The 15,862-nt window shown below is 52.1% G+C and overlaps 1 protein-coding gene across 2 annotated transcripts; it reads left to right on the forward strand.

Moving 5' to 3' along the window:
- Positions 1-1,481: 1,481 nt before the first annotated feature.
- Mmp14 (matrix metallopeptidase 14) lies at positions 1,482-15,267 on the forward strand. Of its 2 annotated transcripts, none has more exons than XM_031361543.1 (10): positions 1,482-2,047; positions 5,774-5,922; positions 6,144-6,266; positions 6,629-6,936; positions 7,633-7,794; positions 8,531-8,691; positions 8,874-9,012; positions 9,139-9,289; positions 9,786-9,901; positions 13,640-15,267. In XM_031361543.1, the coding sequence occupies exons 1-10, from the start codon at positions 1,940-1,942 to the stop codon at positions 13,906-13,908; spliced, it is 1,686 nt and encodes a 561-aa protein (XP_031217403.1). In that variant the 5' UTR covers positions 1,482-1,939; the 3' UTR covers positions 13,909-15,267. The 2 variants fall into 2 exon arrangements, with proteins under 2 accessions (XP_031217403.1, XP_031217402.1); XM_031361542.1 differs by lacking the exon at positions 13,640-15,267 and adding an exon at positions 10,226-12,284 and having other exon boundaries at positions 1,503-2,047.
- The last annotated feature ends 595 nt before the right edge of the window (positions 15,268-15,862 follow it).

Below are 15,862 nucleotides of genomic sequence, written 5' to 3' on the forward strand. Positions count from 1 at the left end.
GGGATTTGATCTCACGACCTTCGGAAGAGCAGTCAGTACTCTTACTCGCTGAGCCATCTCACCAGCCCTCTTTTTCCTTTTTGAGACACAGTCTTACAGTAGTGCTGGCTGTCCTGGAACTGGCCAGGTAGACCAAGTTGTCTTGCAGTCACAAAGATCCTGCCTCTGTATTTAAAGCCATGTGCAACTACACCTGGCAGAAGTCCCTTTCTTCTTTTTTTTTTTTTTCTTTTCTGTTTTCTTTGTTTTATTTTGTTTTGTTTTTTTGAGGCAGGGTTTCTCTGTATAGCTCTGGCTGTCCTGGAACTCAGAAATCCGCCTGCCTCTGCCTCCCAAGTGCTGGGATTCAAGGCGTGCCCCACCACCGCCTGGCCAGAAGTCCCTTTCTTAACAGGCAGCTAGTATCCAGGTACATGGTCCAGAAGATACCCACACTGGAGGGCTGATATAGGAAGGATTAAACTCGAGGTCTTCTGCTGAAGGAGTTATGATCAGACTAAATTCCAGGGGCTAAAGAGGGTCCGTACTTCCCCACCCACACACACAATGTCATTGCCCATGACCTAGCAACCATTCATTTTATTGATCATGAGCCCTCCCTTGGATTCTGGAGGCAAGGACCTTTGTTCCCAGTTCAGTGCTCTATGTTTGGCTCCCGGCTTTCCACCACAAAGCTGGCAGTTGTGGATCTCTGGAGCTTCCTACCTGGCCTTATTCCTCCCCCTTCCCTTACCGCTTCCCTCGCTTGCTTTCCTTCCCTCTCCCCACTGCCTTCCTCTCGCTGACCAAATGCAATTCTTGGATCTTACATTTCGCTGATGGTCGAGTTTTCTGTCTCCCACACTTTTCCTGCCTCTGTCCCACTGCTTGGTATTTTTCCAGATCTAGTCGTCAACCTCTTATCTGTCTCCCTCTCTGAGTGCCAGCGCAGCCTGTCCTCCCTCTCCCCTGCCTGCCTCTCCTTTTGTTCTCCCGGCCCAACCATCACGGAAGCTGCGCTCGAAGGAACTGTCTCCACTGTAAAGACTGAAGGAAACGCCAAAACCCTACCTCCCAATCCTTCCTCTTCCAACAAATTTCATCACTTTTATCTGGCTTCCCCCACTCCTGTGACCTTGAACCCTTTTCCTACCCAGGCAGTTGACACTTAATAGAACAGCCAGATTGTAAAAGCCACTAATAAAGGGGTGGGCCCCCAAATTCAAAGTAATTGTGTTCGCTGTTGGACAGTGGCTTTTGTTACAGTCTTAAGTTTGGGGCAAGAAGAGGAGGAGGCTGTCCACGGGTCTAAGCATACAACCCCCTTGTTAGTAAATGTCCCTTCTCCCAACCTTCTTCAAAGACATGGACTTCATGTCTCCACCATCCTTAGCCATCCGGTCTCCAAATACTTAAACACTCTCAAGTGAGACATGCTGAATACTACGGGAATCAGGCCACCCAAAAAATGCTTAGGAAGAGAAAGTCTTCCGCATCCCGTCCCCTGGGACACCCAGGCTCCTAGTTAGTTGTCGGCTGTGGCCTCAACCCCTGCAGATGGCAGCCTGCACCACAGAAAAGACAACTTTTTTTTTCCTTCTCTCCTGCTCTTGGCTGTAATTGGATTCCAGCTAAAACACCACGTCCCCACCGAGAAAGGAGGGCATTGGGGCGGGGGCGGAGGAGAGGCTGTGGGAGAAGGGAGGGACCAAAGAAGAGAGCAGAGAGGGCTTCCAACTCAGTTCGCCGACTAAGCAGAAGAAAGATCAAAAAACGGAAAAGAGAAGAGCAAACAGACATTTTCAGGAGCAATTCCCTCACCTCCAAGCCGACTGCGCTCTAGGAATCTACATTCCTTTCCTTTAGAAGACAAAGGCGCCCCGAGAGAGCGGCGGCGCGACCCCAGGGCGTGGGCCCCGCCGCGGAGCCCCCACCGCCCGGCGCCCCGACGCCGCGGACCATGTCTCGCGCCCCTCGACCCTCCCGCAGCCTCCTGCTCCCCCTGCTCACGCTCGGCACCGCGCTCGCTTCCCTCGGCTGGGCCCAAGGCAGCAACTTCAGCCCCGAAGTAAGTGAGGTCCTCCGGCCCTTCCCGGAGTTTCGCCCGCCAGGTAGGCGAGCCCGGGGGTCTCCAAGGGGACAGTCCCGGCAGAGAGCTGGGCTCGGGGGACCGGGGGGGAGGGGGCTCTGCTGCGCCAGCCTTTCTTTTTCTCCTCTCATCCGCAAACTTGCAAGTCGATCCAACTTTTGCCTGTGCCCCCTCCGCCGCCACCGGCTCTTTCCCATTCCTCCCTTCCCTGGAAGAACTCTGCAGCGGGGTCCGGGCCTCGCTTTCCCAAGCTCTGCGCGCAAATGTGGCACCAGGCGGGAGCCTCGGAAACACTGGACTCCGCGCCGTCCGGGCCGGTGTCACCCCCGAGTTGTTCCTTCAGTTTGGCAGCGCTCAGGTGCCCGCGGCCCTGCACGGGCGCATCCGTACCAAGTGGGGGCGTCGGGGGCGCCCGAGCGGTACCCGCCTCCCCTGGACCGCCCTCGGTGCCGGCCGCCGGCCCTGGCGTCGAGGATCGCGGCGGGCCGAACTTCCGCGCACACAAAGCTCTTCTTGTGAGCTGCGGGGCTCAGCCTGGCCACCACCTCCCTCGTCCTCCACACCCCTGCCGGCGCCTTGGGAGACCTTTTTATTATTATTGTTGTTGTTGTTAATTGTTTTTCTGCCTTGATCGCCGGGAGACTAGGGGGAGTCGCTTGGCGAGTTAGTTGAGGGCGGGCCTGGGTCTCCCTCCAGTGTCCCGACTGACTCTGGCGCCCCAACCCCCAATCCCCAACTCTTCCGTGACCATAGCCCACCCCGGTCCTGAAGGAAGCGGCGTGGGAGTAGTCCGAAGAAGTTTTCCCTCCCTCTCTTATTTTGGGGTGAAGGTGGGAGACGGATTTAATCAGCTTCTTATTTTGGGCCATCCCAACCCACTCAGCCTGGTGAGGACCTGGGTGTGGTAGGGAAGGGCTGGGAAGGGCCCAAAATGCAGGATACGGTCTGGATTTGGCTCCCTCTTCTCTGGGCCCAGGCCGGGTCGCACCCTCAGAATGAACCTCTCCTGGGCACATGCTGCTTGTATCACTGAAGAGACCTGGGGCTGAAAGGCCAAGTGTAGCCCTAGGAGTCCGGCCACAGTTGTGCATGGAAACTAGAAAGAGTAAAATCCTCCCTGAGACTGGAAACCAAACCCAATTGTCAGAGAGGAGGCGCCTTTCCCAGGCCTAAGGCTACCATCTTAGCCCCAGAGAGTGCTTAACAAAAGGAGCCTCTGGAAAACTGCCCACTGCCAACTTTTTTTTCCCCTCCCCAGCCTCCAGTAGGTGCCCTAGGGGAGGGGCGGCAACCCTGGCTCTGCTCTAAGTGGGTCATGGTCTTCCCAGAGCCAGAACCACCATTTGCTTCTGGAACACAGTAGGGTGGGAAAGCTGAGGGAGGGCGGGACAGACCTAGAGGCCAGGAGCCAAGACTTGAAGTTGAGCTGGAGAGCCCCCACCCTCTCAGCCTCCAAAAGTGGGAGGTTTTCCTTGACTTTCTCATAGGGAATACCCTGCAGTCATTGATCTAGACAATACCAGCCAACTGAATCCTGCCACCCACCAGAGTTGCTCTGTCTTCCGGCCAAGCTGAAGGGAGAGGGGTTCTGAGGCAGCTAGGTCCCTTTCACCAAGCCTCCATAGCTCCACACTAGCTCCAGGACAGCCTTCTCCTCCCAGTTGGTGTGTCTGGGGCTTTTCCCTTCCCCCACTCAGCCGCAGACACCAGAGTCCTCTCCTGTGGTTCCAGTCTCATAGTCTGTGGTTCTTGCTTGGCTCTGAGATGGAGAAAGAAACTTGCCCAGTCCGCGAGAGGGAGAAAATGATGGGGACGGTTTCTTTCCTGGCTTTGTGATACTCTTCCGGGGAGTCCTTTTTCTGACAAAGCATCCATTTTGCTCCGCAGGGTCCTGGGCAGGGTTTACAAGTGTGCTTATTTAGACTTGCCTGCATCTCGAAAGGCTCATAGGAAAGGGATTTATCCAGAACTCCTGTTTCTCCTGCCAGCCTCCCTTCTCCGTAATACTCTAGGAGTGTTTCCTCAGTTTGGCTAAGGGTTGAGGACCTGGATTCACTCCTCCTGACTTTCAGCTTGTGGGTGGGGGAAGCTGGCCACTCCCACTCTCACCTATCCCCCGAGCCTGAAGCAGCTTTACCCCAGCAGGGGTCAGATCCTACAGGTGAGGCTGGGGCAAAGGGAGTTTCCTGCATACTTGGCACAGGCCACAGCACAGGTCAGGACAAGTCTTCAGATCGAGGAAACAGCTCTGGCGTTACACACCCTGTTAAGCCTCTGTGACACACAAGAGGTTAAAAATCCTGTACCCTTGAGGAGGGCTCTGAGATGCAGGTGATGCTAGGGTGGTTTGGCCAGCCTTATTGGCTGAGGAATGGCTGGGTTGTTTACAACTCAAGCCCTAACTCTTGTCAGCCTTGAGGGGATCACTTCCTGGAACTGTGTTGCAATTCCTGCCCTTTTGGGCTCAGGTCCTAAGTCAGCTGCTCCTGAATCACCCCCAGACCCCACACACGAGCATTGCTCCACCACCAGTGCCTAAGTCTGCAGGGGGAAAGCATCATGTGGATCCATAGATCCATCCTAACGATGGATGGATGGGTAGGTAGGCAATGAGGGCTCCCAGGCAGCTTTTACCATTTCTCTTCCGAATGCTCATTCTAGGCAATGGGAAACCCCCTCTGGACTCCTTAAGAAGGGTAAAACTGAAATAGAACCAGAGCTGTCAGAGTCATGTCTCCCAAAAAGAATCCAGGCATCCTCATTGTCTCCATGTAACATGGTTTGCTTGGCTCTCCAAGCCTAGATTCCTAGGTCGTAGAGTATTTGTTTAGGGTTATGGCTGATTAGCTACCACCCTGAGGAGTCCAGCTTCCCCATCACCATTGAGCCTTACCCCTGACTCATTTTCTGCCCTCCTTAAAAATATTTCTGCTGTGAGGGTCCTAGAAGTGTGGTACTTTCTGTCCCAGAAACTTCCCCACCCTGTTCAGGCTCCCTCACCCCCACTATACCGTTCTGCCTACCATGGGCATAACCTATTTTCAAATGGGACATGCCATATTTTCAAAAGCTGACACAGAGGAGAAAAGTGCTAGAGAAAATGCCAGCTCTAAGAAGACATTTTAAGATGTGGCAAAATGCTTGCTTTGCAAGAATGAGGGCCTGGATTTGAACCCTAGCACCCATGTATGTGTGTGTGTGTGTGTGTGTGTGTGTGTGTGTGTGTGTGTGTGTGTGTATAAAGAGGTAGTGGTGACACATTTGTAATGTCAGTGCTAGAGAGGCAGAGGCAGAACAATCCCTGAATCTTGCTGGCCATCCAGCCTGGCCTAATAGCTGAACCACAGCTCCCAAGGAACGCACCAGAGATTGACCTCTGGCCTCCACATACATGTACAGACAAACTAAAAATATGCTAAAAACTCTTCTCAACTTTCTAAATACTCTTATTTCCAAGAGCACTAGAGCTCGGTCAGGAGCAATGGCTTCCCAACCTTACATCTGTCTGCACCCTGTCACCCCTGAGGACAAGCCATCCTGGGGTCTAGGCTCAGGCCTGCAGTTAGCCTGGGAGTTCCTGCCAGAACCAGATTGAGAGCCCATCTCTTTTACTGAAGTCAAGGACATCTGCCAGACCTTGTGGAGAGGCATGTGGACCCCCTGCACCAAGCAGAAGTTCTCTAAGCCACACCCCTCTCCCTACAGGCCTGGCTGCAGCAGTATGGCTACCTACCTCCAGGGGACCTGCGTACCCACACACAACGCTCACCCCAGTCACTCTCAGCTGCCATTGCCGCCATGCAAAAGTTCTATGGTTTACAAGTGACAGGCAAGGCTGATTTGGCTACGATGATGTAAGTTCCTGGCCTCCACTGACCATACTGAATACCAGACATGCTTCCACTTGAACATGCCCTCTCCTTTTCACCTCAGGACTTGGCCTTCCCCTACACTGGCACACACAAAGCCTCTACCAGAGAGGCCAAGACCCTGGGTCAACTACAGCACAACACTCTGTCCCCTTGGAGATGGTTTTATTTTATATACTACATTGACCCCGTTGTTTCCAACCCAGGGCCATGAGGCGCCCTCGCTGTGGTGTTCCAGATAAGTTTGGGACTGAGATCAAGGCCAATGTTCGGAGGAAGCGCTACGCCATTCAGGGCCTCAAGTGGCAGCATAATGAGATCACTTTCTGGTGAGTGCCCCAGCCTAGAGATGTTTCTCACATACAGTACCCCTCCCTGTTAGTTGTATTATGTTGAGTCAAAGGTAGCCTGTGGTACTGTCCATTCCTAGGGAGTGGCTCTAATTCCTAGGAAAATAGCTCTCTAATCTTGCAGAGAAGGGCAGCCATTTTGGAGAGCATGCACTCTAGTGGCAACACTCCAAGCCTGAAGGTCCCCTAAGCCTTTAGTCCCCTGGGCTGGAGATATGTATATGCAATAGCAGGGAAACAGGTCTGGCAAGGTGGGTGGGCAGTTCTGTCTGAGATAAGAGAGGGAACTTTGCCTCCTTTATCCTAACATTTTCCTTCTCTACCCTCATATCTGGATGTAGCATCCAGAATTACACCCCCAAGGTGGGCGAGTATGCCACATTCGAGGCTATTCGGAAGGCCTTCCGAGTATGGGAGAGTGCCACGCCACTGCGCTTCCGAGAAGTGCCCTATGCCTACATCCGGGAGGGTCATGAGAAGCAGGCAGACATCATGATCTTGTTTGCTGAGGGTTTCCACGGCGACAGTACACCCTTTGATGGTGAAGGAGGCTTCCTGGCTCATGCCTATTTCCCAGGCCCCAATATTGGAGGAGATACCCACTTTGATTCTGCTGAGCCCTGGACTGTCCAAAATGAGGATCTAAATGGTAAGTAAGGGAACCCTGGGTTCTACCTCGTGCAGAGTCTGCAGTCACTTGTATATAGAGGGTTCTCCTTCCAAAGTCTAAGCTAGCAGGGTGTAGTGGACAGCCTGCTCTATGTAGTAAGTTCTGGGCCAGCCTGGGCTACATAGTGAGACCCAGTCTCATAAATCAATAAAATTAAAAAAAAATAAATCTAAGTGTTGAGGCAGGAGGATTGTGAGTTTGAGGCCTGCCTAGATTGTATAACAAAACACTATCTCAAAACAACAACAACAACAAAACAGCAACAGCTAAGTTATTAGCCATACAACCTAGTATGAGCGCGCAGGACTCTTATTCTAAGCTGTTTATTTCTGGATATTTGGTCTGCCATTACAACCTGACTGACTAGCCAATCACAGATTTAAAAGCTTCCCCTTCTCACCCACTTTCCCAGGCAAATATGATGCCTAGCTTCTAGGAGAAACTGAGTTCTACACTGTAGGTTTTCTTGGGATTGGAATCCTGCCCCAGGTAACCCACTTACCCCAGATGACAGTAGTGACCGCCTTTGGGCTTTCTGAACCAAGCAGGAAGCTGATCTTCAGGACTTAATCACTTGAGGTGGAAAACATGACCAGCAGGCTTATCTGTGAAACTGGAGTCTCTGGTGGGGAAGCAGGGAGCTTAACCAAGTTCTCACCATCTCCATTCCTCCAGGGAATGACATCTTCTTGGTGGCTGTGCACGAGTTAGGGCATGCCCTAGGCCTGGAACATTCCAACGATCCCTCCGCCATCATGGCCCCCTTTTACCAGTGGATGGACACAGAGAACTTCGTGTTGCCTGATGATGATCGCCGTGGCATCCAGCAACTTTATGGCAAGTTACCCCTCTCCATTCCTGCTCCTCCATCTCTATACTTGTCCCCTCTTGGCCTCTTGTCTATATTTTCCCTACATCACGCTGTGAAGTCTTTACACACACACACACACACACACACACACACTGCTTTTCATTGTCTCTATTAGCTACCACTTTTTAAAAGCATTTTTGTTTTACATATTTAAGTACATATGTACATATATATACATATATATACATGAGCTTCTATATATGTATATGCACCACCTGCATGCCTGGTACCTGTGGAGTCCCAAAGAGGGCACTGGATCTCCTGAAATTGCCATGTGAGTTCTTGGGTCATCTTTAGGATCTGCAGGTGCTCCTAATCAGGGAGCCATATCTCCAGTCCCTAAGCTTTTTGTTGGACACACCTAAGCAGACTACTTCATTCTTCTCTAAAGCCTGTTTTCACTGGCTTGTTTTTTTTTTAATATTCTTATTAGGGTGTGTGTGTGTGTGAGTGTGTGTGTGTGTGTCCACAGAGACCAGAGGTACCTGACTTCCTAGAACTAGGGTTATAGGTGGTTGTGAGCCCCCTGTTGTCAGCTCTGGGAACCAAACTCCCACCCTCTTGCAGGAGCAGTACATACTTTAATCTCTGCAGCACCACCTCCCTCTTCACACTTTCCAAGGGTGTTGTCTGCTTATCTGTCTGTCCTTCCATCCTCTCTGCTCCAAAGTCTGAAGTACCTCCTATCGTTCTCTTCCTCAGGAAGCAAGTCAGGGTCACCCACAAAGATGCCCCCTCAACCCAGAACTACCTCTTGGCCCTCTGTCCCAGATAAGCCCAAAAACCCCACCTATGGGCCCAACATCTGTGATGGGAACTTTGATACCGTGGCCATGCTCCGAGGAGAGATGTTTGTCTTCAAGGTGAGAGGAAGAGAAGAAGTGGGATTGTTTGAGGGAACAGAAGGATTCACGGCGAGGAAGATGAATGGAAATAATCGAAAACTAAATCCACAGAACCGAGGGCAGTAGGGGGAGCTTTGGGGAATGAGGAAGACTAAGGTATAAGACATAATGTGTTCTCCCTCACCTTTCCTGGTTTCTAGGAGCGATGGTTCTGGCGGGTGAGGAATAACCAAGTGATGGACGGATACCCAATGCCCATTGGCCAGTTCTGGAGGGGCCTGCCTGCCTCCATCAACACTGCCTATGAGAGGAAGGACGGCAAATTTGTCTTCTTCAAAGGTAGGCAGGCATTTCCTAGTCCTGAGCTCGATTGGAAGGGTCTCCCTGGATGAGCGGATTCTGCTTCGCTCCCAAAGACCTCGCCATCCAGTTGGACTCAGATTCGTCCCTTCTTTCTTACCCCAGGAGATAAGCATTGGGTGTTTGACGAAGCCTCCCTGGAACCCGGATACCCCAAGCACATTAAGGAGCTGGGCCGGGGGCTGCCCACGGACAAGATCGATGCAGCTCTCTTCTGGATGCCCAACGGGAAGACTTACTTCTTCCGGGGCAATAAGTAAGACTTCAAGCCTCCCTACTCAGAAACTACTACCACCGCCACCCCAAATAACCCCATCCCTAGATTCTGAAGAAAGCCCCGCCTCCTGAAGAAAGCCCCGCCTCCTGAAGAAAGCCCCGCCTCCCAAGGTTGCAGCTCTGGAAAGGGAACTTGCTAATCCTTTACTGTTGCCTAGCAGTACAGTTTTTCTTAGTGCTGTGTGAGTGGGATGTGACCGGGTCACCATTTCAAACCTGGTCATTTGATGCCTCCTGCCCCTAGCACTGGGCCTCCACCCCAGCCACCAGGCACTATCATTAAGGGGCTGCTAGTGGCTCCTTACAGCCTGGACCCTCCTCCCTTCCACCTCCTCCTTCCGCCTCTTTCAGCTGCAGGCCCTCATTAGTCAAAACCCCTGTCCCCAACCATGACCCTAGCTACCCTTTGTCCTGATCACCTCCGAGGGCACGCATGCCCAGTAGCCAACCACTCCTGTTTCCTTCCCCTCCCCCAGGTACTACCGTTTCAATGAGGAATTCAGGGCAGTGGACAGCGAGTACCCCAAAAACATCAAAGTCTGGGAAGGAATCCCTGAGTCTCCCAGAGGGTCATTCATGGGTAGTGATGAAGGTGAGTGAAGCAAAGGAAACTACAGAGAAGGGCAGGCTTGGGGAGCGGAGGAAAAGCCGAAAGGCAGGTCTTATGGAAAACGTTGATGATGTAGCAGTGGGGGCTGGGAGTTTGCCAGGAAATAGCCAAGTGTTTTCATGTGTAGTACCCTCACTCTTTCCACTCTGCCAAGCTGGTGCTGGGATGAGTGGTAAGCATAGCTGGCCATCACACTAACTGCTTTCTTCTCTTCTCTCTCTGGGGCCTTTATGGACTCCGTCCCTCCACCCCTCCACCCCCGGCTTGGTTCTTGTCCTCTTCGTCCATGTTCTTGGGGGACTTCAGTCTTCACCTACTTCTACAAGGGGAACAAATACTGGAAATTCAACAACCAGAAGCTGAAGGTAGAGCCAGGGTACCCCAAGTCAGCTCTGCGGGACTGGATGGGCTGCCCTTCGGGGGGCCGGCCCGATGAGGGCACCGAGGAGGAGACTGAGGTGATCATCATTGAGGTGGATGAGGAGGGCAGTGGAGCTGTGAGTGCAGCTGCTGTGGTCCTGCCGGTGCTGCTGCTGCTCCTGGTACTGGCCGTGGGCCTCGCTGTCTTCTTCTTCAGACGCCATGGGACACCCAAGCGACTGCTTTACTGCCAGCGTTCACTGCTGGACAAGGTCTGACCCCCACCACTGGCCCACCCGCTTCTACCACAAGGACTTTGCCTCTGAAGGCCAGTGGCAGCAGGTGGTGGTAGGTGGGCTGCTCTCACCCATTCTGGGCTCCCTCCCTCCAGCCTCCCTTCTTGGTCCCTAATTGGCCTCTCCCACCCTCACCCCAGCATTGCTTCATCCATAGGTGGGTCCCTTGAGGGCTGAGCAGAAGACGATCGGCCTCTGGCCCTCAAGGGAACCTCACAGCTTGGTGTGTGTCCAGCCCTATTTGAATGTTCTCAAGGCTCTGCACTTGAAGGCAAGACCCTCTGACCTTACAGGCAAAGGCCAAATGGGGTCATCTGCTTCCTTTCCATCCCCCTAACTACATACCTTAAATCTCTGAACTCTGACCTCAGGGGGCTCTGGGCATATGAGCCCTATACATACCAAGTGTACCCAGTTGGCTGCCTCCCACCACTCTGACTAGAAGGAATCTTAAGAGTGTACATTTGGAGGTGGAAAGATTGTTCAGTTACCCTTAAAGACTTTGATTTACAAAAAAAAAAAAAAAAAAAAAAAAAAAGAAAGAAAGAAAGAAAGAAAGAAAGAGAAAGAAAAGCTCACAGAGAGTCTTGGTGGCTTGGACAGCCAAGTTCCTCTCCACAAAGATCTGCCTCTATCCAACCCAGCCTGGAGAACTTCCAAAGGAGCCTGAGCCATTAAGGACTAAATGGGTCTGAGGAAAACCTTGGCAAACCTGACCCCTGACCCCTGAATGTTAGCCTTGGATGTCAAGTTCAAGGTTGGAAGAGCTGAGGGAATGGTCCCAAGTGGAGTGAGGTCCAGGGGGAGACACCAGGATCTGAAGCATGAAGGATGAGCCTCACAGCTCATAGCAGAAAAAGACCTTGTTCAAATGCAAGTAGCTGGGGCTGGGACCCAACGACAACAGTCAGAGAGGGGGCAGGACATGAAGTGTGGTGGTGGCAGTGTATGCCTGGGAGTCTGAAAAGACTGCAGTACATACACGGGACACTGGTCCCCAGGAGTGGGCACATCTTATTGGATGTCTCAGAAAGGGTCTTAAGGAAGCCACACTGGCCACTTTTGGTCCCCTTGCTCACTAACAGTGTAGAAGGCAAGGGTAAGAATTGATAACGGGAGTATAAAGAGCGTGCATACAGGGACTCAATGGAGACCAGAGGATGCTGTCAGCAGCCTGGACTTGCTCGGCCTTCCTCACTGCCCTAGTGAGGAAGGTGTCTGGGTGCTCTTGGGTAGGGTGGGCCTCCCTTTCCTGATGCAGGCACTCCTCAGCCCATTTTACCTATGTCCTGCCCTTCCTCTTCCCTACCCAGTTGACCCATTTGAAGTCTCCTTCAGCCACTGAAGGTGGTCATGGTACTGGGGACTTGGGAGGGTGAGACCCTGTGGAGGGAGAGGAGAGAAGAGAAATTGTCTGGGTGGGGTTTGGGGATGGGGTGAACGGTGCTGGAAGCCCAGCTAAATTTCTGTCTTGTTTGGTTTTTTTTTTGTTTTGTTTAATGTATATTTTTATTATAATTATTATATATGAGTGCCATTCAAATCGTTCCTTTTTGTTAACAACGGGCATGGGGAGGGGTGGGGGGTGGAGGGGGGCTGAGGCGACTGACCCCAGAAACCTGCAGGGCGGGGCTGGGTCAGTGCTCTCTAAGGACATTTTTTTGACCTTGTTCAACCTTTCCACGAAGAATAAACTGTGTTTCACATTCTTTGTGTGACTATAGCTTGGTGTAGGGGTGGATGCGGTGTGGCCAGCAGGGCTAGGAAGAGCAGACATTGAGAACAGCATTTCCCATGAAGCAGGTTCTAGTGTTTGTCATAAATATTTATTCTTAGACTGATAGAATTTAAGACTTGCAGTTGGGGAACAAGCCATACCCTACTGGAGGTTGAGGAATGACTGGAAGAACCCAGCTTCCTCCTCTCAAAAGCCTTAAAAGGCTACCTTCAAGAACCAAGACTGCCAGAATAGGAGGAAGTGGTCAAGCTGAGACCATTCGGAAAATCTTCCTAAATTGCATTATTCTGCCGTGTGATCACGCCACATTTGCGTTTCCTCATAAATCTGTCCCTGCAGCAAGGGTATTCCCATGATCACATTAGTGTGAAGTTCAGTGACAGGCCCCAGGACCTAAGAAGGTTCTGTTAAGTCTGGACATAGTGGCATACTTCTTTACTCTCTGAAGACAGGGGCAAGCATATTTCTAGGAGTTCAAGGCTAGCCTGGTCTACCTGAGTAGGATCTAAGCTAGCTGGGGCTACACAGTAAGACCCTGCCTCAAAAGGGGTGAGAGGGGTGGCAGGGAGGTGGTGGTTCTTATAGGCCTGAGACTCTGCTGTTGGATCAGGAGACTAGGGAAGAAAAAAAAAAAAAGAGGTTTCTCCGTAGTCTATGCTCCTAGGAGTGTCCTCTCCCTGGCACAACAATGTTTCTCAATCGCCCAGAAGAGCCAGGACCCTCAGGTTGGAAGGGTAGAATAGCAAGGCTTTGTTTCCATTTTCCATAGAAACTGCTGCCCTACACAGGGTTCCCAGGCTGTTGACCCTCCCTTCCTCCAAAACCAGCCTGAAGGGAGGGGTCAGTCCAGCTGCTGAGTCAGCTCAGCTGGAGGAGAGCAGCCCCCTTCTCCCGCCTTCCCTTCCTGCCTCTGCCCAGTCTTCCCTGGGCTCCTGCCCAGGTCCTCCACAGCCTGCCTTCCAGAGCCTGGCTCCACCTATGCCCTCTTCCCTCCAGCTGCTCTGCAGGGTCGTTGGTATGATTATTTTGGCAGATGGGGTACCCTACCTTTCCTGCCAGCCAGCAACCCTGACCCTATGCCTGGTCACCTGTGCCTCTGCTGCCAACAGCTGTTTGCCAGGGCCTGTGTGTCTCAGTGAAGTTAGGCACAGCCTCCACCGCCACCCTCACCAAAAAGAATTGGCACTGAGGTGTCCCTGGGGAAGTCAGGGGCATCTAGGGGTAATCAAGCCTGAGCATGTGACAAAAAAAAAAAAAAAAAAAAGTAAAAGATGAGCTAATGGCCCCTTTGTGTTTTTTGTGGTCCACATCTGGAGGCAATTACAGATGTTATCCAGAGGGAATTCTGCAAAACACAGCTGGAGCCAGTGGAAGAGCCCAGGAGGGGGTATTGCCAGAGGGAAGAGGAGGGGGAGCCTAGGGAAGGAGTGCGGTTTCCCCATCACGAGGAAATTGTTTGGCTGGGGTTCTGGAATCACAAGATGCTCTCTGAAGCCAACGGGAGAAATGGGAATGCAGAACTGGAGACAAAGGGAGGTGAGCTGGAGGATCGATTCTGCGCAGACTGGACTGTGGGGTGGAGGTCGAATATCTGATGCTGATGATGTACTTGAGCCTGCTCACCCCACCCTGGGACCTTGGAAGGTCCTTCGTGGTCATAAGCTCCCACTTGAGTGAGCCACCATGTCAGGATAGGATGACAGGAGGCAGAGGGCCCTCTGGCTCCCAAGGACCTGCAAACTGTTTTCACTGGCCTGGCCTGGCCGATTTGTCTGCTGGGCCTGACCCAGTTTCTATGGTTCCAAGTTCCTTTATTCGAAAGCAACACTCGTGAGTTGGGGCAGCCAGAAGGAGCCAGTTGGAATATGTGAGGAGGTTTGGGTTGCCCCGAGAACACTGGGCTAAGAAGATACCCGAGTGGGAGCAAGGGCCAAGAAGGAGCAGCAGTTTGCCCACCAACACACCCTGTGGGGTGAGGGGCCTCTCTATGCTGCACTCTCCCTTTCCAGGGATCCTAATAGCAGCAGGTCCAAAGCCTCTTGGGCTACCAGCCAGGCAGGCCAGGGAAGGGATGGCCTAAGAGGAACTGCACTCTCTGAAAGAGAATATGTCAGAGAGACATCTCCACACATTACAATCTGGATAGCCCTGCTGGTCCTTCCCTGCCCATTCTCAATGCCTTTATCCCATCGAACAGTCTTCCCAGCTCCCTCTCCCCTTTGCTCCTTGCCCTTGCTGTAGGCTGGAGAATAGCAACCGCTGAGGCCTTCACTATACAGAGCAACAGCTCAAGGTCTCAGTTTGACTAAGCCCCATATCAGGAACTAAGGACACGGCACGGGGCTAGAACATTTGCCTAACATGAGCAGTACTGAATTCGATCCTCAGCACTGTAAAACAAAACTAAGACCCAAATGAAACTGAGTGGTTGTTCTATGGAAGCAGATTCCGACAAGGTTCCTTGGGCATCTCTTCCAGTGTAGCCCCACGCAGCTGGTTTGCTCTGGGGAACTGTCAGTATGTCTATGTTTGCTTGCTGGACTATGCAGCAGATCAGGGAAGGCAACCAGAGTGGGGAGGATGGGGCATGGGAGAGGTTCCCCAGAAAGGAAAGCCAATTTGCAGCCTAATCCTTTGCTTCTCAGGGGTAGGAGCAAGTGTTCAGAAGGAAGGAAGTGAAGGTCGCAATGATTCAGAAACTGGAGGGGCTGGAGGTGCTTGCTTACAATAGCAGCAGGGGGTGTTGGTGATCACCTTGACAAGAATAGAAGGCACCAGGGGCTGGAGAGATGGCTCAGTGGTTAAGAGCACTGACTGCTCTTCCAGAGGACCTGAGTTCAAATCCCAGCAACCACACGGTGGCTCACAACCATCTGTAATGGGATCTGCTGCCCCCTCTTGTGTATCTGACAGCTACAGTGTACTCATATACATAAAGTAAATAAATCTTTAAGAATAGGAGGCACCAAAGCCTTCAGAGAAATGGCTACTATTCCCACAAGTCCCCAGAAAACTCCAGCCTTGGCTCAGACAATTGTCCTATAGTTCCTGTACCAGGTTTGTACTCATCCCACACCTAAGTCTATTTCTCCCTTAGGAAAACAGTTTTCTATATTTATCCCTACCCCTTAGGACCTAGTACCTTTCCCCCTCAATCTTGGGGAGACCAGTGGCAGACTGCACTGGGGCTAAACAGCCAGGGCCTGGAAGGCAGGCAGGCCTGACTGGACAGAAACCAGCTTCCCAGTGAGCTCATACACATACTTTCCATGCTGGTCTGGTGCCAATGGCTTAGTTCCTTCCAAGCCTGCCTTTCCAAAGCCAGGCTCAGCCCCCTCCGTGCTCCCTTGCCACTAGTCCTGGTGCTCCACAGCAGGACTGTCATTACATCCCCAGGGGGCAGCTCACTCTGCATCCTTGCTGAGGCCAGGTCCCCCTAAACAACTTATCCCTAGTCACTGTGTCCTTTGTGGCTTAAAAGACAGAAGTGCTTCACAAAGACCCAGGTCTGTGTCTGGGGTGTACCTCAGTTGGTAGAGGACTTGCCAA

Source organism: Mastomys coucha, unplaced genomic scaffold (genome assembly GCF_008632895.1).
Source record: "Mastomys coucha isolate ucsf_1 unplaced genomic scaffold, UCSF_Mcou_1 pScaffold9, whole genome shotgun sequence".
Classification (NCBI taxonomy): Eukaryota; Metazoa; Chordata; class Mammalia; order Rodentia; family Muridae; genus Mastomys; species Mastomys coucha.

Bases quoted from the DNA above. Each gene is read 5' to 3' on its own strand.
- Mmp14 (XM_031361542.1), top strand. From the start codon at position 1,940: ATGTCTCGCGCCCCTCGACCCTCCCGCAGCCTCCTGCTCCCCCTGCTC. The intron at 6,267-6,628 runs GTGAGTGCCCCA...ATCTGGATGTAG, and splicing joins CATAATGAGATCACTTTCTG to CATCCAGAATTACACCCCCA. The intron at 6,937-7,632 runs GTAAGTAAGGGA...CCATTCCTCCAG, and splicing joins CCAAAATGAGGATCTAAATG to GGAATGACATCTTCTTGGTG.